At 48.5% G+C, this 24,693-nt stretch overlaps 2 protein-coding genes across 2 annotated transcripts in view; one reads left to right on the forward strand and one right to left on the reverse strand.

Moving 5' to 3' along the window:
• AGPAT3 (1-acylglycerol-3-phosphate O-acyltransferase 3) overlaps positions 1–8,677 on the reverse strand; it is a 262,014-nt gene extending 253,337 nt beyond the window's left edge. The window contains exons 1-2 of the mRNA XM_063956906.1: positions 8,659–8,677; positions 8,205–8,311 (exon numbers count right to left, since the gene is read on the reverse strand). The gene's annotated coding sequence lies outside the window, so the exon portion shown is untranslated. The remainder of the gene's footprint in view (positions 1–8,204; positions 8,312–8,658) is intronic.
• Positions 1–24,438, forward strand: part of LOC135031103 (uncharacterized) — a 29,085-nt gene extending 4,647 nt beyond the window's left edge. The window contains exons 2-3 of the mRNA XM_063953986.1: positions 22,536–22,945; positions 23,029–24,438. Of these exons, the coding sequence (XP_063810056.1) occupies positions 22,536–22,945; positions 23,029–23,589 (971 nt within the window). The 3' untranslated portion in view covers positions 23,590–24,438. The remainder of the gene's footprint in view (positions 1–22,535; positions 22,946–23,028) is intronic.
• The last annotated feature ends 255 nt before the right edge of the window (positions 24,439–24,693 follow it).

Below are 24,693 nucleotides of genomic sequence, written 5' to 3' on the forward strand. Positions count from 1 at the left end.
TTGCCCGCTTGCCCTTATGGGGCCGAAAGGACTTATGTTGAGAGGCTACCTGGGGTAAAAATGTGGATTTCCCAGCCGTTGCCGTGGCCACCAGGTCTGTTAGACCTACCCCAAATAACTCCTTTTTGTAATCAGCATCACCTGACCACTGCCGCGTCCATAACCCTCTTCTGGCGGATATGGACAGCGCACTTACTCTTGATGCCAGTCGGCAAATATCCCTCTGTGCATCACGCATATATAGAAATGCATCTTTTAAATGCTCTATAGTCAGTAATATACTGTCCCTATCTAGGGTATCAATATTTTCAGTCAGGGAATCCGACCACGCCAGGCCCGCACTGCACATCCAGGCTGAGGCGATTGCTGGTCGTAGTATCACACCCGTGTGAGTGTATATACATTTTAGGATATTTTCCTGCTTTCTGTCAGCAGGTTCCTTAAGGGCGGCCGTATCCGGGGACGGTAGTGCCACCTGTTTAGACAAGTGTGTGAGCGCTTTATCCACCCTAGGGGGTGTTTCCCAACGTGCCCTATCCTCTGGCGGGAAGGGGTATGATGCTAATAACTTTTTAGGAATTAACAGTTTTTATCGGGGGAAACCCACGCATCATCACACACTTCATTTAATTCCTCAGATGCAGGAAAAACTACAGGCAGTTTTTTCTCACCCAACATAATACCCTTTTTAGTGGTACTGGTATTATCAGAAATATGTAAAACATTTTCCATAGCCTCAATCATGTAACGTGTGGCCCTACTGGAAGTCACATTCGTCTCTCTATCGTCGACACTGGAGTCAGTATCCGTGTCGGCGTCTGTATCTGCCATCTGAGGTAACGGGCGTTTTAGAGCCCCTGATGGCTTTTGAGACACCTGGACAGTGTAAAGAGCTGACACTGTCACGTAATTCCTTCCATAAGCTCAGCCATTCAGGTGTCGACTCCCTAGGGGGTGACATCTCCATTACAGGCTATTGCTCCGCCTCCACACCATTTTCCTCCTCATACATGTCGACACAATCGTACCGACACACAGCACACACACAGGGAATGCTCTGATAGAGGACAGGACCACACAAAGCCCTTTGGGGAGACAGAGGGAGAGTATGCCAGCACACACCAGAGCGCTATATATATATACAGGAATACCACTATAAAATGTGCTTTTCCCTTATAGCTGCTGTTATTATTAGAAACTGCGCCAAATTAGTGCCCCCCTCTCTTTTTTTACCCTTTTCTGTAGTGCAGGACTGCAGGGGAGAGTCAGGGAGACATCCTTCCAGCGGAGCTGTGATGGAAAATGGCGCCCGTGTGCTGAGGAGATAGGCTCCGCCCCCTTCTCGGCGGCCTTTTCTCCCGCTTTTTGGTGAGTTCTGGCAGGGGTTAAAATACATCCATATAGCCCTGGGGGTTATATGTGGTGTATTTTTGCCAGCCAAGGTGTTTACATTGCTGCTCAGGGCGCCCCCCCCTAGCGCCCTGCACCCTCAGTGACCGAAGTGTGAAGTGTGCCTGAGTAACAATGGCGCACAGCTGCAGTGCTGTGCGCTACCTTGTTGAAGACTGATGTCTTCTGCCGCCGATTTTTCCGGACCTCTTCTTGCTTCTGGCTCTGTAAGGGGGCCGGCGGCGCGGCTCTGGGACCGAGCTCCGAGGCTGGGCCTGTGTTCGGTCCCTCTGGAGCTAATGGTGTCCAGTAGCCTAAGAAGCCCAATCCACTCTGCAAGCAGGTGAGTTCGCTTCTTCTCCCCTTAGTCCCTCGATGCAGTGAGCCTGTTGCCAGCAGGTCTCACTGAAAATAAAAAACCTAAACTAAAACTTTCACTAAGAAGCTCAGGAGAGCCACCTAGTGTGCACCCTTCTCGTTCGGGCACAGAGATCTAACTGAGGCTTGGAGGAGGGTCATAGGGGGAGGAGCCAGTGCACACCAGGTAGTCCTAAAGCTTTACTTTTGTGCCCAGTCTCCTGCGGAGCCGCTATTCCCCATGGTCCTTACGGAGTTCCCAGCATCCACTAGGACGTCAGAGAAAATAAAAGACAATTAAATATATAAATACAGTATATACATTTTTTTCACACACACACACACACACACACACACACACATTTATCTTGATATAGGAAATACCAATATTTATCTTGCCTCCGGGCAACTGGGACGAACTTATGCCACTGGTCCGATGGTGAGTATCGATGGAGACTGTGGTTCGATGTTGTGTGGTCACAGATGCAGAGCGATTTTGGAATACCGCTGGTAATGTAGAATGATACATGAGATAATGTAGAACACCACTTGAAGGCTGATAGTGACACAGGAGCACTGTAGAGAGCTGGTAGCCAGTGATGAATTCACTATGTAGCATAGAGAGCGATGCTGCAGGGAATAGAAGCTGGAAGTGATACCAGGACACCGCTGGAGGCGAAGCAGGACCAACGCTGTCAGCAGGAAGCCGGTGTCCGATCGCAGCAGGTAACCGGGAGCAATGCTGGAACACTGCAGAAGTCAGGCTGCACCGCAGGATGGAAACAGGTGCAGGTCTCTTAGTGGAGCTGAATCACAGGAGCTGGAATACCTGGAAAAACAAGCTGTAGAATCCACAAGCAGGAGTGACATGTGTACAGGTTAGACAACCAAAGCACTGACGATCATCCAGCCCTGGAGCAGGATATTTATACCAGCTGATAAGCAAGTATTGGCTGGGTAATTAGGCAGAGTCCAGAGTGCAGCTGATAGGCTGTAGAATAACATGTGATGGGAACAAATATGGCTGCGCCCATGTTTGAATCTGGAGGGAAAGTCTGTTTGTATATACATGTGGTAATTAGTAGTAATGGCGGCAGAGGCTGCGGAGGGCAGGAGACGCCATTCTTTAAAACAAATGAGATTAACTGTAAAGCTGCCATGACAGCGCTGCCGGGATCACAGAGAAGAGACTTGAGGCCATGATATGCAGCGCGCTGCCCGCAGACAGCGCAGGTGGAATCCAGGCTTGGAACGCTGGGCCAGTCTCAGGACACACTTAGGGGTATATTTACTAAAATGTATAATTTTCAGATTAGGTTGAAGATTAAATACGAATGACATCGGGAGTGTTAATTTGCAACTTTTTTTTAACGACTAATTTATTATGCTTTTGTATTTTGTGTTTTCGTAATTTCCGATGTCGATGTTATTCGTATTTTCTTCAGTGTGAACGCGGCCGATTACTGTATTTGCGGCCGTATATTTGTGTTATTTTACGGATTCGTAATTCTATTTTACACGGCAGACTTTTTGTCCCTTCCCGGCCGCGTTAATTTCTGACTTCCGTTTTCGTCACTCGTCCGTGATTGGTTGTGTTTGTGATGGAGGAGTGTCTGTGCTCATTAGTATAAAAACGCCCCAACCAGCCGCACTTCGTGGGTTTAGCTAGTGGAGAAGTGAGAGGAAGTTGTGGATTTAGGGTTGGTGATTTGTTGGTAGGTTTTGGTGATTTTTGGCGATTGCTGAGTGCTGTATTGTGTGTGTAAGTAGTCTTGTGATACTTGTTGTGTAGTTGCTTTAAATTTTGTTTCATTTTTAGTGTTTGTTTTTTATTTACAGTCTCTTGTCATTGTTTGTTTGTGAGTGTGTGTGTGTGTGTGTGTGTGTGTGTGTGTGTGTGTGTGTGTGTGTGTGTGTGTGTGTGTGTGTGTGTGTGTGTGTGTGTGTGTGTGTGGTGGTAGTGGAGGAGTGTGTTTTGTGGTTTGTTTTTTTACTCAGTGTTATTTGTTGTTTGTCATTATTATGTCCCAGTCAGAGGTGAGTGAGAGGGAGGAGGTGAGTGAGGTGGAGGAGGTGAGTGAGGGGGAGGAAGTGAGTGAGGTGGAGGAGGTTAGTGAGGTGGAGGAGGAGGGTGAGGTTGCTGCTGTGGCCTCCAGTGAGAGTGACCACTACCAAGACGGGCAGAAATGTTAAATTTAGCTATGCGGAAAATATGGCTTTGGTGCGGGAGTTGATGCGCCACCATCGCCAGCTGTTTGGGCGTGATGCGGCCAAGGTTCCTTCACGCAGGAAAACTGTTCTGTGGGGGAAGGTAGTAGCGGCAGTAAACAGTGAGGGTGTGGTGAAGAGGACCGAGGACACGTGTCGGAAGAGATTCTATGACATCAAGCGCCGTGTCAAGGCAAAGATGGCAAAGGAGGCTAAGTCAGCCAGGCAAACAGGGGGTGGCCATCCCTTTATAGCGTCTTATCGGGAGTGGGAGGAGCCTGTGCGGACCCTTATTCCGCATTAAGTTTTTGGTGCCACTAATGTCCGGGATTCGGATCGTCCTAGGCAGGATGGTGAGTATTTTTGTTTAATTGTGTTTTATATTTGCATATGTGTTTGTGCCTTATTAGTATTTGATTAATTATATTTTATTTGTAATATAGTTATATGTTTAAAAGAGCTTTGCTATTTGTGTATTTTATTTTAGGATCTTGTCTTTGTATAGTGAAGTGTTTGGATTTTATGGAACTTCAGCTTTTATTTTGTGTTTTTTTAACATTTTGTAAGATGTGAGTTCTTCCCTATATGTTTTCATTTTTAAAGGTTCATTAGTTATGTGTGAGTCACGTGTTGTGAGGTTTTATTTTTTTTGTAGGTTGGTGTTTTATTTGGATAATGTATTGTTATTTTGCGGCCTTTGTGGACAATATGTTGTTAGTCTAGCAGGCTAAGTATTGTCTTTTCCTTTTATAACCACTTTGCCTTAAATTTTTTTGGCCTATTCATTTGAAAGGTTTTTTGTTTTTTTTTTGGTTTTAAAGGTACAAAAAAAACAAAAAAACCTGGGGGTTAATTTACTAAGATGAGAGTTCTATTTAAGATGGGATGTTGCCCATAGCAACCAATCAGATTCCAGGTATTATCTTCTAGAAGGTGCTAGATAAAAGAGATGTAGGATCTGATTGGTTGCTATGGGCAACATCCTGTCTGAAATAGAACTCCCATTTTAGTAAATTTACCCCTGGTTGTATATTGAGCTGTTGGCCATGGAAAACTAAACACCTTGGACTATATTTTTGTCTTTGGAAATGTTACCTCATTAGACTAGACACAAACAATGAAGCAACCCATTTTTTTCGAGTTATTGCTTTTAAAGTTTACTCATAGTAGTAATCATATGGACATATCATAAAATGTTCCTGCTTACAAAATGAAACAATGTCAATAATGGGAATAAACACAAACTTCACATTTTTACAGTACGAAAGCAAGCCACCACTTCCAGGACACAAGCCACACTGGCAAGAGCTGTGGATGCTGGCGATACAGGTAAGCAAAAATTGTCTGCACTGAATGTGCCCAGAACAAAATGACCAAACAATCTAATGTTTTAATTAACCCATAGGAACTTCTACATCGCATCCCAGTCCACAAAGACGTCCTTCACAGGGGTCTGGCAGCCACACGAGCAGGCCTACCAAGAGACGTCGTCCTGATGTGGCACCAACACCAGCATTAAGCCCACCCCAACGTCGTATCTCAACTGTGTTGCCTCAGCCACCAGAACACATTTTGGAGAGTCCACAATCCCCGGAACCACAATACCCTCAGCTGTCTGGTGAGAAACCAAAACACAAACAAAATTAAACTTACACACTGTTTTTGCACGCAAAAAACAGAACACAAAAATTATCCACTAATCCTAGTACTGGTCCACAGCAGCAAGCACATGGCTTGCAAGATTAAAAGGTTCCAATCTCCTCTTTACAAATTGCGTAACTTTAGAGTGTTCTCTTGCCCCTTACAGTAGTATTGTGTTTACATTTTTTTTTTAATTATAAAAATTATTGTTTGAGCTAGATTCACACCCTTTCACAATGGTGAGTGTATTCATATAGTAATTTAGTGTTTTCTATTTTAATGCAGATGTAAACTCTAACTTGTGTTTTGTGGTCACTTTGTAGAGTGGTGTGTTTGTCATTAAGTGTGGGCTTTGTCAAACATGTGTACCTTTTTTTTTGTTGACATTTTTTTGGCTCCATAAAAAACAACATAATTTGCCTTTTTGCTTTTCCACTTTATCTTTAGTAAATTGTTTGGCAAACATAGGTAAGGAAAAGTGGGAAAGTGTATCAAATAGCGCAATGCAGCTAGAGTACCTGAAGGTTTAAATATAAATGTCACCACATTTAAAGACTATAATCGAATGCAAAAAAGTATAAACCTTCCTAGTACATACAGCGCAAAAAGAGAAAAATAAAAAAGGGGGATACGTTCCTGGTTCAATGTGCAGGATCAGATGTCTCTGGCTGGATCCTCCAAATAGGTAATAATAAGAATTTACTTACCGATAATTCTATTTCTCGGAGTCCGTAGTGGATGCTGGGGTTCCTGAAAGGACCATGGGGAATAGCGGCTCCGCAGGAGACAGGGCACAAAAAGTAAAGCTTTAGGATCAGGTGGTGTGCACTGGCTCCTCCCCCTATGACCCTCCTCCAAGCCTCAGTTAGGATACTGTGCCCGGACGAGCGTACACAATAAGGAAGGATTTTGAATCCCGGGTAAGACTCATACCAGCCACACCAATCACACTGTACAACCTGTGATCTGAACCCAGTTAACAGTATGATAACAGCGGAGCCTCTGAAAAGATGGCTCACAACAATAATAACCCGATTTTTGTAACTATGTACAAGCAGTGGCGTAAGTTCGTCCCAGTCGCCCGGAGGCATGATAAATGTTGGTGCCCCCCTACATATACACATACACACACATACCATATGTAGCTATCCGGCACTAAGGGTGAACAGTAGCAGCGTGCTCAGGTACCTTTCCCAGTAGTAATATAGATACACATACAAAGTGGATGCACACCAAGTCAGTTATTACAATAAAACAGACACCAGCATACCATTATAGTACACCTACAGTGCTCCCTCACCCGCCAGCAGGTCTCGATGGAGATGCTTTGGCGCAGTGGTGTGCCGATATAATTAGTGTTCACTGTAGGATTTTTTTTACGGCAGGGTGCTGATCACGGGGAGGGATGGGCAAACTTAGGTACATACTATAATGCTTGGTGCTCCCATACCTATGGGCCAAAACATGGACAGTCCGCGCCGAAGGCGCGCTCCAAAAATCTAGCGGCGTTGTTTCATAATAGTGGCAATTCACATTACACCACACGGTAGTGCACCTAATACACATTGCACCAGATAGAACCTCCTACACACTGCGACAGATAGAGCACGTTATACACATTGCGCCAGGTAGAGAGCACTGAGGCACACTGCACCAGGTAGAGAGCACTGAGGCACACTGCACCAGGTAGAGAGCACTGAGGCACACTGCACCAGGTAGAGGGCACTGAGGCACACTGCACCAGGTAGAGAGCACTGAGGCACACTGCACCAGGTAGAGAGCACTGAGGCACACTGCACCAGGTAGAGAGCACTGAGGCACACTGCACCAGGTAGAGAGCACTGAGACACACTGCACCAGGTAGAGAGCACTGAGGCACACTGCACCAGGTAGAGAGCACTGAGGCACACTGCACCAGGTAGAGAGCACTGAGGCACACTGCACCAGGTAGAGAGCACTGAGGCACACTGCACCAGGTAGAGAGCACTGAGGCACACTGCACCAGGTAGAGAGCACTGAGACACACTGCACCAGGTAGAGAGCACTGAGGCACACTGCACCAGGTAGAGAGCACTGAGGCACACTGCACCAGGTAGAGAGCACTGAGGCACACTGCACCAGGTAGAGAGCACTGAGACACACTGCACCAGGTAGAGAGCACTGAGGCACACTGCACCAGGTAGAGAGCACTGAGGCACACTGCACCAGGTAGAGAGCACTGAGGCACACTGCACCAGGTAGAGAGCACTGAGGCACACTGCACCAGGTAGAGAGCACTGAGGCACACTGCACCAGGTAGAGAGCACTGAGGCACACTGCACCAGGTAGAGAGCACTGAGACACACTGCACCAGGTAGAGAGCACTGAGGCACACTGCACCAGGTAGAGAGCACTGAGGCACACTGCACCAGGTAGAGAGCACTGAGGCACACTGCACCAGGTAGAGAGCACTGAGACACACTGCACCAGGTAGAGAGCACTGAGGCACACTGCACCAGGTAGAGAGCACTGAGGCACACTGCACCAGGTAGAGAGCACTGAGATTGAAGTTTACAGCTGCAAAATACTTACAAGGTTAATTTAGCCCAGGGGGACTCTCATGTGCTTACCGGGTCCGGCGGCGCACGGCTGGGTCTGGCGGCGTGGCGGGGTACGGCAGGCAGAAAACGGCGGGTTGGTAGGGCGCACAAAAACGGGCAGGGTGGGATTCATCTGTCTAAAAAAAGGTGCAGACACCTAGCGTGAACACTAGATATATATATAAAAAAAACACAAACGCCTCATTCACTTAAACACACACACACACACACGTCTCTTTCACTTACACACACAAGTCTCTCTTACATACACATGCCTCCCACTTACACACACATACATGCCTCTCACTTACATACACATGTCTCTCACTTACACACACACACACATCACTCACACACATGCCTTTTACTTGAATGCACAACTTTCATTAAAAACACACACACACCTCACTTAAAAACAAGCACACACAAAACACAGTGCTTCCCCCCAAATACACCTCTCCCCTACCCCCCACACAGTGTCTACCTTTGGCTTTCATCATCAGGCTGACGGAGCAGAGAGCTTCCCTCGGCTGGCTAGAAGAGGAGCTGTGCTCTGGAGCTCCCCCTAGCTGCAGCCAGTGCCATCTCTCCCTACAGGAGGCAGCTTCCGTGTCAGTGACTGCTCCTCCGTCCACAATAGCAGCGCAGTTCTCAGGCTGCGGGAGACAGTGGAGGAGATGCGCCCCCTTGTGGTCAGGAGCCCGGCGGCAGCCGACTCCACTGCCTCCCACAGTTCCGCCCCTGTGTACAAGTAATGCAGATAATCCGCACTTGGGATGGGCGCCCAGCATCCACTACGGACTCAGAGAAATAGAATTATCGGTAAGTAAATTCTTATTTTCTCTATCGTCCTAGTGGATGCTGGGGTTCCTGAAAGGACCATGGGGATTATACCAAAGCTCCCAAACGGGCGGGAGAGTGCGGATGACTCTGCAGCACCGAATGAGAGAACTCCAGGTCCTCCTTAGCCAGGGTATCAAATTTGTAGGATTTTACAAACGTGTTTGCCCCTGACTAAATAGCCGCTCGGCAAAGTTGTAAAGCCGAGACCCCTCGGGCAGCCGCCCAAGATGAGCCCACCTTCCTTGTGGAATGGGCATTTACATATTTTGGCTGTGGCAGGCCTGCCACAGAATGTGCAAGCTGAATTGTATTACACATCCAACTAGCAATAGTCTGCTTAGAAGCAAGAGCACCCAGTTTGTTGGGTGCATACAGGATAACAGCAAGTCAGTTTTCCTGACTCCAGCCGTCCTGGAACCTATACTTTCAGGGCCCTGACAACATCCAGCAACTTGGAGTCCTCCAAGTCCCTAGTAGGCGCAAGGCACCACAATAAGCTGGTTCAGGTGAAACACTGACACCACCTTAGGGAGAGAACTGGGGACGAGTCCGCAGCTCTGCCCTGTCCGAATGGACAAACAGATATGGGCTTTTTTGAGAAAAAACCCACCAATTTGACACTCGCCTGGCCCAGGCCAGGGCCAAGAGCATGTTCACTTTTCATGTGAGATGCTTCAAATCCACAGATTTGACTGGTTTTAAACCAATGTGATTTGAGGAATCCCAGAACTACGTTGAGATCCCACAGTGCCACTGGAGGCACAAAAGGGGGTTGTATATGCAATACTCCCTTGACAAACTTCTGGACTTCAGGAACTGAAGCCAATTCTTTCTGGAAGAAAATCGACAGGGCCGAAATTTGAACCTTAATGGGCCCCAATTTGAGGCCCATAGACACTCCTGTTTGCAGGAAATGCAGGAATCGACCGAGTTGAAATTTCTTCGTGGGGCCTTCCTGGCCTCACACCACGCAACATATTTTCGCCACATGTGGTGATAATGTTGTGCGGTCACCTCCTTCCTGGCTTTGACCAGGGTAGGAATGACCTCTTCCGGAATGCCTTTTTCCCTTAGGATCTGGCGTTCCACCGCCATGCCGTCAAACGCAGCTGCGGTAAGTCTTGGAACAGACATGGTACTTGCTGAAGCAAGTCCCTTCTTAGCGGCAGAGGCCATAAGTCCTCTGTGAGCATCTCTTGAAGTTCCGGGTACCAAGTCCTTCTTGGCCAATCCGGAGCCATGAGTATAGTTCTTACTCCTCTACGTCTTATAATTCTCAGTACCTTAGGTATGAGAAGCAGAGGAGGGAACACATACACCGACTGGTACACCCACGGTGTTACCAGAACGTCCACAGCTATTGCCTGAGGGTCTCTTGACCTGGCGCAATACCTGTCCCGTTTTTTGTTCAGACGGGACGCCATCATGTCCACCTTTGGTATTTCCCAACGGTTCACCATCATGTGGAAAAACTTCCCGATGAAGTTTCCACTCTCCCGGGTGGAGGTCGTGCCTGCTGAGGAAGTCTGCTTCCCAGTTTCCACTCCCGGAATGAAACACTGCTGACAGTGCTATCACATGATTTTCCGCCCAGCGAAAAGTCCTTGCAGTTTTTGCCATTGCCCTCCTGCTTCTTGTGCCGCCCTGTCTGTTTACGTGGGCGACTGCCGTGATGTTTTTCCCACTGGATCAATACCGGCTGACCTTGAAGCAGAGGTCTTGCTAAGCTTAGAGCATTATAAATTTACCCTTAGCTCCAGTATATTTATGTGGAGAAAAGTCTCCAGACTTGATCACACTCCCTGGAAATTTTTTCCTTGTGTGACTGCTCCCCAGCCTCTCGGGCTGGCCTCCGTGGTCACCAGCATCCAATCCTGAATGCCGAATCTGCGGCCCTCTAGAAGATGAGCACTCTGTAACCACCACAGGAGAGACACCCTTGTCCTTGGATATAGGGTTATCCGCTGATGCATCTGAAGATGCGATCCGGACCATTTGTCCAGCAGATCCCACTGAAAAGTTCTTGCGTGAAATCTGCCGAATGGAATTTCTTCGTAGGAAGCCACCATTTTTACCAGGACCCTTGTGCAATGATGCACTGACACTTTTCCTGGTTTTAGGAGGTTCTTGACTAGCTCGGATAACTCCCTGGCTTTCTCATCCGGGAGAAACACCTTTTTCTGGACTGTGTCCAGAATCATCCCTAGGCACAGCAGACGTGTCGTCAGGATCAGCTGCGATTTTGGAATATTTAGAATCCATCCGTGCTGTTGTAGCAGTATCCGAGATAGTGCTACTCCGACCTCCAACTGTTCCCTGGACTTTGCCCTTATCAGGAGATCGTCCAAGTAAGGGGTAATTAAGACGCCTTTTTTTCGAAGAAGAATCATCATTTCGGCCATTACCTTGGTAAAGACCCGGGGTGCCGTGGACAATCCAAACGGCAGCGTCTGAAACTGACAGTGACAGTTCTATACCACGAACCTGAGGTACCCTTGGTGAGAAGGGCAAATTTGGGACATGGAGGTAAGCATCCCTGATGTCCCGGGACACTATATAGTCCCCTTCTTCCTGGTTCGTTATCACTGCTCTGAGTGACTCCATCTTGATTTGAACCTTTGTAAGTGTTCAAATTTTTTTAGATTTAGAATAGGTCTCACCTAGCCTTCTGGCTTCAGTACCACAATATAGTGTGGAATAATACCCCTTTCCTTGTTGTAGGAGGGGTAATTTGATTATCACCTGCTGGGAATACAGCTTGTGAATTTTTTCCCATACTGCCTCCTTGTCGGAGGGATACCTTGGTAAAGCAGACTTCAGGAGCCTGCGAGGGGGAAACGTTTCGACATTCCAATCTGTACCCCTGGGATACTACTTGTAGGATCCAGGGGTCCTGTACGGTCCCAGCGTCATGCTGAGAGCTTGGCAGAAGCGGTGGAAGGCTTCTGTTCCTGGGAATGGGCTGCCTGCTGCAGTCTTCTTCCCTTTCCTCTATCCCTGGGCAGATATGACTCTTATAGGGACGAAAGGACTGAGGCTGAAAAGACGGTGTCTTTTTCTGCAGAGATGTGACTTAGGGTAAAAACGGTGGATTTTCCAGCAGTTGCCGTGGCCACCAGGTCCGATGGACCGACCCCAAATAACTCCTCTTCCTTTATACGGCAATACACCTTTGTGCCGTTTGGAATCTGCATCACCTGACCACTGTCGTGTCCATAAACATCTTCTGGCAGATATGGACATCGCACTTACTCTTGATGCCAGAGTGCAAATATCCCTCTGTGCATCTCGCATATATAGAAATGCATTTTTAGTCAGGGAATCCGACCAAGCCACCCCAGCTCTGCACATCCAGGCTGAGGCGATCGCTGGTCGCAGTATAACACCAGTATGTGTGTATATACTTTTATATGATATTTTCCAGCCTCCTGTCAGCTGGCTCCTTGAGGACGGCCCTATCTATAGACGGTACCGCCACTTGTTTTGATAAGCGTGTGAGCGCCTTATCCACCCTAAGGGGTGTTTCCCAACGCGCCCTAACTTCTGGCGGGAAAGGGTATACCGCCAATAATTTTCTATCGGGGGGAACCCACGCATCATCACACACTTCATTTAATTTATCTGATTCAGGAAAAACTACGGTAGTTTTTTCACATCCCACATAATACCCTCTTTTGTGGTACTTGTAGTATCAGAAATATGTAACACCTCCTTCATTGCCCTTAACGTGTGGCCCTAATAAGGAATACGTTTGTTTATTCACCGTCGACACTGGATTCAGTGTCCGTGTCTGTGTCTGTGTCGACCGACTAAGGTAAACGGGCGTTTTAAAACCCCTGACGGTGTTTTTGAGACGTCTGGACCGGTACTAATTGTTTGTCGGCCGTCTCATGTCGTCAACCGACCTTGCAGCGTGTTGACATTATCACGTAATTCCCTAAATAAGCCATCCATTCCGGTGTCGACTCCCTAGAGAGTGACATCACCATTACAGGCAATTGCTCCGCCTCCTCACCAACATCGTCCTCATACATGTCGACACACACGTACCGACACACAGCACACACACAGGGAATGCTCTGATAGAGGACAGGACCCACTAGCCCTTTGGAGAGACAGAGGGAGAGTTTGCCAGCACACACCAAAAAACGCTATAATTATATAGGGACAACCTTATATAAGTGTTTTCCCTTATAGCATCTTTTTATATATTTCTAACGCCAAATTAGTGCCCCCCCTCTCTGTTTTAACCCTGTTTCTGTAGTGCAGTGCAGGGGAGAGCCTGGGAGCCTTCCCTCCAGCCTTTCTGTGAGGGAAAATGGCGCTGTGTGCTGAGGAGATAGGCCCCGCCCCTTTTTCGGCGGGCTCGTCTCCCGCTCTTCAATGGATTCTGGCAGGGGTTAAATATCTCCATATAGCCCCCGGAGGCTATATGTGAGGTATTTTTTGCCAAAAAATAGGTTTACATTGCCTCCCAGGGCGCCCCCCTCCCAGCGCCCTGCACCCTCAGTGACTGCCGTGTGAAGTGTGCTGAGAGCAATGGCGCACAGCTGCAGTGCTGTGCGCTACCTTAAGAAGACTGAGGAGTCTTCTGCCGCCGATTCTGGACCTTCTTCTCTTTTCAGCATCTGCAAGGGGGCCGGCGGCGAGGCTCCGGTGACCATCCAGGCTGTACCTGTGATCGTCCCTCTGGAGCTAATGTCCAGTAGCCAAAGAAGCCAATCCATCCTGCACGCAGGTGAGTTCACTTCTTCTCCCCTAAGTCCCTCGTTGCAGTGATCCTGTTGCCAGCAGGACTCACTGTAAACTAAAAAACCTAAGCTAAACTTTTCTAAGCAGCTCTTTAGGAGAGCCACCTAGATTGCACCCTTCTCGGCCGGGCACAAAAATCTAACTGAGGCTTGGAGGAGGGTCATAGGGGGAGGAGCCAGTACACACCACCTGATCCTAAAGCTTTACTTTTTGTGCCCTGTCTCCTGCGGAGCCGCTATTCCCCATGGTCCTTTCAGGAACCCCAGCATCCACTAGGACGATAGAGAAACAGGGGTGGCCAACCAGTCAGTGACAAAGAGCCAAAAAATCTTGTTTGGTACGTCAAAGAGCCGACGGCGCGCATGCAAAAATGGAATGTGGCCTTGTGCCTGCTAGACCACACCCCTGGTATAAAATACATTGAAAAAGCCAGGACATAAAATAAATTTTTTAAAGCCAAATCCATTGAAAAAGCCACTTTCACATAATAAACTACAGCTCCCCCATGTGTCACTCCTGCTAGCGCCCTCCTATGTCACTCCAACCAGCTCCCTCATGTCACTCCAGCCAGCTCTCCCATGTGTCACTACTGCCAAGACCCTGCTGTGTCACTCCAGCCAGCTCTCCCATGTGTCACTACTGCCAAGACCCTGCTGTGTCACTCCAGCCAGCTCTTCCATGTGTAACTCCAGCTAGCACCGTCCTATGTCACTCCAGCCAGCTCCCCGTATCACTCCTGCCAACACCTTCCTGTCACTCCAGCCAGCTCTTCCGTGTGTCACTCCTGCTACCACCTTCCTATGTCACTCCAGCCAGATCTCCCATGTGTCACTCCTGCCAACAGCCTCCTGTCACTCCAGCCATCTCTTCAATGTGTCACTCCCGCTACCACCCTCCTATGTCACTCCAGCCAGCTCTCCCATGTGTCACTGCTGCCAAGACCCTGCTGTGTCACTCCAGCCAGCTCTCCCATGTGTCACTCCTGCCAACACTCTCCTGTCACTCCAGCCAGCTCTTCCATGTGTCACTCCTGCTAGCACCGTCCTATGTCACTCCAGCCAGCTCCCCGTGTCACTCCTGCCAACACCCTCCTGTCCCTCCAGCCAGCTCTTCCATGTGTCACTCCTGCTACCACCTTCCTATGTCACTCCAGCCAGATCTCCCATGTGTCACTCCTGCCAACAGCCTCCTGTCACTCCAGCCATCTCTTCAATGTGTCACTCCCGCTACCACCCTCCTATGTCACTCCAGCCAGCTCTCCCATGTGTCACTGCTGCCAAGACCCTGCTGTGTCACTCCAGCCAGCTCTCCCATGTGTCACTCCTGCCAACACTCTCCTGTCACTCCAGCCAGCTCTTCCATGTGTCACTCCTGCTAGCACCGTCCTATGTCACTCCAGCCAGCTCCCCGTGTCACTCCTGCCACCACCCTCCTGTCCCTCCAGCCAGCTCTTCCATGTGTCACTCCTGCTACCACCCTCCTATGTCACTCCAGCCAGATCTCCTATGTGTCACTCCTGCCAACACTCTCCTGTCACTCCAGCCAGCTCTCCCATGTGTCACTCCTGCCAACACTCTCCTGTCACTCCAGCCAGCTCTTCCATGTGTCACTCCTGCTAGCACCGTCCTATGTCACTCCAGCCAGCTCCCCGTATCACTCCTGCCAACACCTTCCTGTCACTCCAGCCAGCTCTTCCGTGTGTCACTCCTGCTACCACCTTCCTATGTCACTCCAGCCAGATCTCCCATGTGTCACTCCTGCCAACAGCCTCCTGTCACTCCAGCCATCTCTTCAATGTGTCACTCCCGCTACCACCCTCCTATGTCACTCCAGCCAGCTCTCCCATGTGTCACTGCTGCCAAGACCCTGCTGTGTCACTCCAGCCAGCTCTCCCATGTGTCACTCCTGCCAACACTCTCCTGTCACTCCAGCCAGCTCTTCCATGTGTCACTCCTGCTAGCACCGTCCTATGTCACTCCAGCCAGCTCCCCGTGTCACTCCTGCCACCACCCTCCTGTCCCTCCAGCCAGCTCTTCCATGTGTCACTCCTGCTACCACCCTCCTATGTCACTCCAGCCAGATCTCCTATGTGTCACTCCTGCCAACACTCTCCTGTCACTCCAGCCAGCTCTCCCATGTGTCACTCCTGCCAACACTCTCCTGTCACTCCAGCCAGCTCTTCCATGTGTCACTCCTGCTAGCACCGTCCTATGTCACTCCAGCCAGCTCCCCGTGTCACTCCTGCCACCACCCTCCTGTCCCTCCAGCCAGCTCTTCCATGTGTCACTCCTGCTACCACCCTCCTATGTCACTCCAGCCAGATCTCCTATGTGTCACTCCTGCCAACACTCTCCTGTCACTCCAGCCAGCTCTCCCATGTGTCACTCCTGCCAACACTCTCCTGTCACTCCAGCCAGCTCTTCCATGTGTCACTCCTGCTAGCACCGTCCTATGTCACTCCAGCCAGCTCCCCGTGTCACTCCTGCCAACACCCTCCTGTCCCTCCAGCCAGCTCTTCCATGTGTCACTCCTGCTACCACCCTCCTATGTCACTCCAGCCAGATCTCCTATGTGTCACTCCTGCCAACACCCTCCTGTCACTCCAGCCAGCTCTCCCATGTGTCACTACTTCCACCACCCTCCAGCGTCACTCCTGCCAGCACCCTCCTGTGTCTCTCCAGCCAGCTCTGCCATGTGTCACTCTAGCCCACCCTCATGTATCACTACAGCCCCCCCCCCCCCAATCAACTCATGCTATTGCAGCAGTCTCTAATGTGTCCTCTGTTTGCTTGTGGGTGTCTCACCTCTAGTATCTGGCTCCTTCAGTTTTCAGCCCCTGTGGTGCTGCTGCGTGTCTGGCTGGAGTGCAGCGGTTTCTGTATCTGTTGTGGTCACATGATTTAGAGTGTTGGGAGCCACATTTGAATAGAGAAAGAGCCACATGCGGCTCAAGAGCCACAGGTTGGCCACCGCAGAGGTAATATCCAGTTTGAATATTCCAAATATGAAACATAAAATAAAAAAACAACCAATGTGTAGTAATTCACAATAATAAACTGTAAAAAGTCTCTGAAGAAAAGGGAAAGCAAGGGTCTAGATCCAGCGTACCCCACTCACTCAATAAAGGGTGGATATATATATATCAAGGTATCTTTGTGCAGTGAACTGCCGTATCCATACACCCTTAAAGTGCGCAGTGAGGGTAGGTATAGAGTAATTCGTCTGATACAGTGCGTACCCCGAAACTCACAGGAGACAAGAAGATATGAAGTACATCAAGGTTTCTTTAGAGTGTGCGATTTCTCATACACAGCGTACCCCAACTCACTCTTAACGATGTGGAAAAATTCCTATCAAGGTATCTTTAAACGATTTCCTCGAACAATATTTCTTTCTCAAGAGAATCTCATATATCCTCGATGTAATGTATACAGGGAGAAACAAAAAGGAAAGGCCAATGTGTAGGATGTATTCAATAATGCAGGAACTTTTCAAACAATATCCTAAGTGGATGCTGGGACTCCGTAAGGACCATGGGGAATAGCGGCTCCGCAGGAGACTGGGCACAACTAAAGAAAGCTTTAGGACAAACTGGTGTGCACTGGCTCCTCCCACTATGACCCTCCTCCAGACCTCAGTTAGATTCTTGTGCCCGGCTGAGCTGGATGCACACTAGGGGCTCTCCTGAGCTCCTAGAAAGAAAGTATATTTAGGTTTTTTATTTTACAGTGAGATCTGCTGGCAATAGACTCACTGCAGCGAGGGACTAAGGGGAGAAGAAGCGAACCTACCTAACAGGTGGTAGTTTGGGCTTCTTAGGCTACTGGACACCATTAGCTCCAGAGGGATCGAACACAGGACCCGACCTCGATCGTTCGGTCCCGGAGCCGCGCCGCCGGCCCCCTTACAGAGCCAGAAGCAAGAAGTGTTCCGGAAAATCGTCGGCAGAAGACTTCTGTCTTCACCAAGGTAGCGCACAGCATTGCAGCTGTGCGCCATTGCTCCTCATACACACTTCACACTCCGGTCACTGATGGGTGCAGGGCGCTGGGGGGGGGCGCCCTGAGGGCAATATAAACACCTTGGCTGGCAAATCTACACCATATATAGTCAGGAAGGCTATATATGTGATAAATTACCCCTGCCAGAATTCCAGAAAAAGCGGGAGAAGTCCGCCGGAAAAGGGGCGGGGCCATCTCCCTCAGCACATTGGCGCCATTTTCTCTTCACAGTGCAGCTGGAAGACAGCTCCCCAGGCTCTCCCCTGTAGTTTTCAGGCTCAAAGGGTTAAAAAGAGAGGGGGGGGCACTAAATTTAGGCGCAATATATGTATACAAGCAGCTATTGGGGGAAAATTCACTCAGTTATAGTGTTAATCCCTGCATTATATAGCGCTCTGGTGTGTGCTGGCATACTCTCTCTCTGTCTCCCCAAAGGACTTTGTGGGGTCCTGTCCTCAGTCAGAGCATTCCCTGTGTGTGTGCGGTGTGTCGGTACGGCTGTGTCGACATGTTGGATGAGGAAGGTTACGTGGAGGCGGAGCAGAGGCCGATAAATGGGACACCAGAGTGGATGGATAGGTGGAAGGTATTAACCGACAATGTCAACTCCTTACATAAAAGGCTGGATGACGTAACAGCTGTGGGACAGCCGGCTTCTCAGCCCGCGCCTGCCCAGGCGTCTCAAAGGCCATCAGGGGCTCAAAAAAACGCCCGTTACCTCAGAGGGCAGACACAGATGTCGACACGGAGTCTGACTCCAGTGTCGACGAGGTTGAGACATATACACAATCCACTAGGAACATCCGTTACATGATCTCGGCAATAAAAAATGTGTTACACATTTCTGACATGAACCCAAGTACCACATAAAAGGGGTTTTTATTTTTGGGGAGAAAAAGCAGCCAGTGTTTTGTTCCCCCATCAAATGAGTGAATGAAGTGTGAAAAAGCGTGGGTTCCCCCGATAAGAAACTAGTAATTTCTAAAAAGTTACTGATGGCGTACCCTTTCCCGCCAGAGGATAGGTCACGTTGGGAGATATCCCCTAGGGTGGATAAGGCGCTCACACGTTTGTCAAAAAAGAAAGGTGGCACTGTCTTAAGACACCCCCTCCCAGGCATTTCATGACTCGGAGAAATGGCTGCTTTAAGTGCACTGGGTGCACTACGTGCACTCACATGTCTCCTGGCGATAGCATCTCGCACCCATTTTCTGGGGAAAAATTTAACATCAGATGGCCCCTTACATGCACTTCTAAATTTGTGGTGTATGCCATCATATGCCCATGCGGACGCTATTACATTGGAAAGACCGAATGTCAATTCAAGGTGAGGATGGCCCAACACCGACTCGCTATAAGGAACGCACTGGCATCTGGTAATGGAGAACAGCCTGTAGCTAAACATTTTGTAGAACATAGGCACAGTATGGCTACATTTAAACATCGCATTATAGATCATGTCCCTGAGTCTCCTCGGGGGGGGCAATAGGGGCAAAAAACTCCTTCAACTTGAGTCTATGTGGATACATAGACTCAATACTCTTAAACCGGGTGGGCTGAATGATAGCCTAGGCCTCATCAATTTTTTATAAACAGGGAGAATGTTTTGTGACATAGAGGGTCTGTTCTACTACTCTTGTGGCAATTTCTAGATATGGTTGTAGAGTAGCCGCGAAAGGGGTATAAAAACAGAGGCAGTCCAGGTGGTGTAATGTTTTTCAGGTTTATATGGACCATAGACATCTCACCTGGATTGTTCGTGATGAGGCGCAGCCTGTCTGGTCATTTGATAGGGTACTTGCACACATTTTATATGCATATGATTATGCCTATTTGATTCAATATGCTACACTGAATAACGTATTTTCATGATTAATGGTAGCATCATGTATAATTGTACAATGTCATTTTATAAAAATGTTGTTGTTTTTATGTATTGACAACTATGTTGTTGGTTTTTGGTAGCACGATTATGTACATTTTTATCTGCAACTTACTTGATGTAGCAGTCTTCCAAATAGACACGAGTGTTTTTACATTTTTTGTTTTGTTTACAGCGTCTCCATGGCCACACAGGAGGGAGCCGCGACGTCACTTCCGGTGCCGCTGATGCGAGCGGTGACGCCGAACGGAAGCCCGAGTGGCGTGGCCAGGGGAGAACGAGCGTGGGGAATCATGCAGGGGGGGTAAGTTCATTGCTATATAAGTTTGATTTATACACTGTTGTAGTTATCCTGACGAAGGGGAGGTGGTCCCCGAAACGTTGACATCACAAAATACACGTTTGATTTTTTTTTGCAAGTCTCTGAGTGCCGCCTCGTTATTCTACATTATATATATATATATATATATATATATAAAATGTGTGCGTATATATATATATATATATATATATATATATATATACATACATACACACACACATCTTGCATATATTTATATATATATATATATATATATATATATAGAAGTCTATATATCTGTCCATTGTCCACCCCCACCCCCTACACACACACTATACCTTGCCTGGGTGTCACCACAAAATGTAACACCTAGTGGGCTTTTTCATTTATGACTAGGGTGCACAGACACCTTGCACCGGCCCTGCGTGCATACCTATCAGAACACGGTAAAAAAAAAAGCTGGTCTATTTGAAAACTGCTTTTTTTTTACGATTTGTACTTTTTCCCGGCAGTGTATGGCTATTGTCGGCAGTGATTGAGATTAGTAAATGACCGAGTTCTATAATAACAGGCGTGTTTAACCGATGGTGTATTCATTCATATTTTTTTTCTCAGCCCACAAAAAAAAAAACTGAATGCCCTCATCACTGCCGAGATTGGTGTTTAGTAAATGACCAACATGACACTTTGAAGAAAAAACACCAACGCGGTAAAAATCGGGAGCTTAGTAAATATACACCTCTGTCTTTCCCTGTCTCTCTCTTCCTCCATCTCTCTCTCGAATTCCAGTGACTGTACCAAGTCCAAAAAATCATCTGTTGGGAGGCCGATGCCGGCATTCCAACGCAGTAATGCCAACAAGGGTGCAGAGAGTACCCAAACCTCCCTTCCGTACCCCTAACCCTCCCACTCTGTAGACTATACCTAACCCGCCCCCCTTAGTGCCTAACCCCCTCTCTGTAGCCTAACCCTCAAACCCCCCCCCCCGAGTGTGCCTAACCATAACCCATAACCCCCCCTGCGTGCTGTGGCAGGGCCGGCTCCAGGCATGTTCCAATAGAGTGGCCGCGCAGGGCGGCAGCCTTAAAGGGTGGCGCATGCTAGTGCCGCCATATTGGAGCCTGCCTGCAGCCAGGTCCTGCAGTAGTGGCTGTGTGTGTCAATGAGGGGGGAGTACTGTGGGTGGGACAAAGCTAAACTACTCTGCACGCTGTGCGGCACCAGCGTCACACACCGCGCACAGATTAGCTTTGCTTTAGTCCGCTTACAGCACTCCCCCTCGTCGGCACACACAGCCACTGATAGGACTCAGCCAGGAGGTGGGCCGCGGGATGGACACTGGTGCAGACTCAGTGCAGCTGGCACTCTGGGGGCGAGTGTATCTGGCTCTGTTGGGGGCACGTGTATCTGGCACTGCTGGGAGCATATACTGTGTATCTGGCACTGCTGCGGGCATATGCTGTGTATCTGGCACTGCTGCGGCCATATACTGTGTATCTGGCACTACTGGGGGTGTATGTGTATTTGGCACTACTGGGAGCATATGTGTAACTGGCATTGCACACTATACTGGAGACATTATGTGTAAAGTACACTACTGTGAGCGTTATGTGTAAGGCTGCTAATTGTGTGTGTATAGAGGGGTGTGAAAATATATCTATAATCTGATAATATAAAGTTGCGAGGCCACGCCCACTTTTCCAGAAAAAAAAAGGGGGGGCCGCACTTTCAAATTTCATCGCTCTGGGTGCTAGTAGGCCTGGTGCCGGCCCTGTGTTTATATTACAGCTGGCGAGATCCCCACAGCTGGGAATCTGAACGCATACCTCCAGTATGATAACAGCCCAACAGCATTGTCACCCTCTCACCCCCCACCCCCTGCAATACTTTTGTAATGTCTAAATCCAGTCTCTGGCTCCTATCATAGCAGCACCATGAACCCATTGCATATATAAAATATATGTTTTAGTAATGTGTTTAGAATTATTTATTGACCTGTTTTTTTAATCTAATAATTGCTAAGTGCTTTACCTGGCGCAAAGTGTATAACGTGCTCTACCTGTTGCAATGGGTGTAGTACTGCTGACCGGCGGTCAGGAGACCGGCGGTCAACTTACCGACGCCGGGATCCCGGCAGCATACCGACGCCGGGATCCCGGCGGGGAGGGGCGAGTGCAGCAAGCCCCTTGCGGGCTCGCCGCGCTCGCCACGCTGCGGGCTCGGTGGCGACCTGCGGTTGCCACGGGTTCTATTCCCACTCTATGGGTGTCGTGGACACCCACGAGTGGAAATAGTCCCTGTTGGTCGGCATGCCAACCATCGGGATAGTGAGCCGTCGGGCTGGTGGAGGAGGTCATGTGACTGTCGGTCAGCCGACCGGCGGTCACATGAATACCACCCGTTGCAATGTGTACTGTATAATGTGCTGTACCTCGTGCAATGTGTATTGCTCTGCCCAGTGCAATGTGTATAATGTGCTTTAACAGGTGCAGGGGAAGTGGGGGCAGATATGTGTTTTTCAACCACTGCATTTCTGGGGGCATATTTGTTTACCAGACACTGTGTTTTTAATTTTTACACAGAAATGGCTAGTGAGCAGTATCGTCAATTCTGGGCAGGCTTCATAGAAATTTATCATGAGAATGAGTGCCTGTGGAGAGTGAAGAGCGCGGACTATTCCAACAGGAACAAGAAGAATCGGGCATTTCAACAGTTGATCGAGTACAGTAGAGGCCAAAACAGTTCTGCGGACATTGGTTGGGTGAAGAAGAAGATTTCTAATTTCCGAACAGTCTTCATAAAGGAGCACAAGAGGGTGGAAGAGTCACAGCGATCCGGAGCCGGGACAGATGAGGTCTATAAGCCGACGCTGTGGTACTATGACCTCTTCAAGTTCACGTTGGAGCAGGAGCCGCGGACAAGGTCACTGGGAAGCCTGGATCCAGAATCTCCAATCCTCCTGGAAGAGGAGGCCCAGGAGAGTCTGGATCTGGTAAGTACATACATATTTGTATTGTATTGTTCCCACAACATTTTGACTTGGAATCAATTTGCTGTTATTCAATTATTTTGCAGGATCTTACCCAGGAGCTGGAGGTGGAGCAGTTGACTCCGGAATCTGCAGAGGTGGTCGAGTCTGAGGAATCTGCAGCACCTCAGCCACGTCCTCCCACACGACGGAGGACATCCAGGAGAGTCACCTCTGCCGCCTCCAGCTCACAGCATTTTTTTGCACATGCTGAGGAGGTTCTGAATAGGTCCCCGGATTATGAACAAACCTTTGCCAATTTCATTGCGGCGGAGATGAGGCAGATGACTGAGGATCAAAAGAGGATCCACAAGCGCCTGGTACTTGATGCTACCACACGCGCCATCGACCGGACACTGGTTGATGAGTGTGAGATAGGGCCACCTGCCAGGCGCCATCTCCAAAATGTTCCCCCATCCACCTTTCCACATCACCATCCCATGCAGTATGCACCGGGAAACTCTCCTCATCAGATGTCTTATTTTCCGACGGGACCCACACAGCCCAGCCCCTCCCCTCAGCCTAGCACATCGTCCAGTAGCATGTACTCAGACATGCCACCTTCACAGGCATCGGTCCTGGGCGACCCTCGTTTTTTTAATTTATAATTTTTTTTTCAGCCCGGTTTTTTAGTAAGTGTAAAAATCTGTTGTTGACCTTTTTCCTACACTGTTGCTCCAAGTGAACTATACTGAGGTCTATAGTTCCGCAGCGTTGGTTTTATGACCTCATTGTCCCGGACTTTTGATCGTTGTGATAAGTCCACTCCTTGTGCTCCTTCGGAGAGAGAAATGACTGCATAGGAAAGAAAAGAGTTAAACATCCTGTGAGGGGTGGACCTAGCTGTGAGGAAAGTACAGCCTTTGGAAAAAGAGGAGGGGTAATATATATAGGGAATGCTAGGCCAGCTTGGTCTCTCTTGCTGCTGAATTGCCTTCCCGCCCTCCCGCCCTGTCGGTAGAGGTTCTGGCACGGAGTGCCTTGGCGTTGAATTGTTGGCTGGTTTTATCGTTGGCTATTTTGTTGGCGGAAAAGAACGGCAGGTTGTAGTTTGTCTGGTTAGCTATAGTGATTTACAGTTTGGTGTGGTTTAGGTGCACTCACCTCCATCGACTTTTAAGGACGCTCGACCACCCGTCCGGGAGCAGCGGCAGGCACCCATCAGGGTGGGTAGTCACTGTGGGGGTTGAGTTGGGCACCTATTACCGATTTTATAGTTTGTATTTAAATTAGGATAGTTTGAATTTTAACGTTTTTTAAGATTAGCGTCAGTTCAATAGAGCCGTTCTTTTTTCTGCCACCATATGCCGGCTGAATCGGCATGTTAAATACATTTTCAATTTACAGGTTTGCTAATGGTTAGGGTACAATAAATAGCTAACAATTTTTCTGCCAAATTCAAGTCTCCGTGTCATTATATCTTGGTATTAGAGGTAATGAATGCTTTACTTTGAATGAAGGGGTCCACAGAGTATCATTAGGAGGTTGAAAGAGACTGTTCGGAAAAGTGCACTATTTCTTCTTCACCCAGTGCATGTTCGCAGCACTGTTAGCCTCTACTGTACTGTTGTAAGAGTTATGCCCGATTCTTCTAATGTTCTGTTGGGATAGTCCGCGCAAAAAGGGCACTTATTCTCATGATACAGTCAATGAAGCCTGCCCAGAATTGGCTTTATACTGTATTATTTTCAAATTTTATAAAGTTTTTCAAA

This window comes from Pseudophryne corroboree, chromosome 2 (assembly GCF_028390025.1).
Source record: "Pseudophryne corroboree isolate aPseCor3 chromosome 2, aPseCor3.hap2, whole genome shotgun sequence".
Classification (NCBI taxonomy): Eukaryota; Metazoa; Chordata; class Amphibia; order Anura; family Myobatrachidae; genus Pseudophryne; species Pseudophryne corroboree.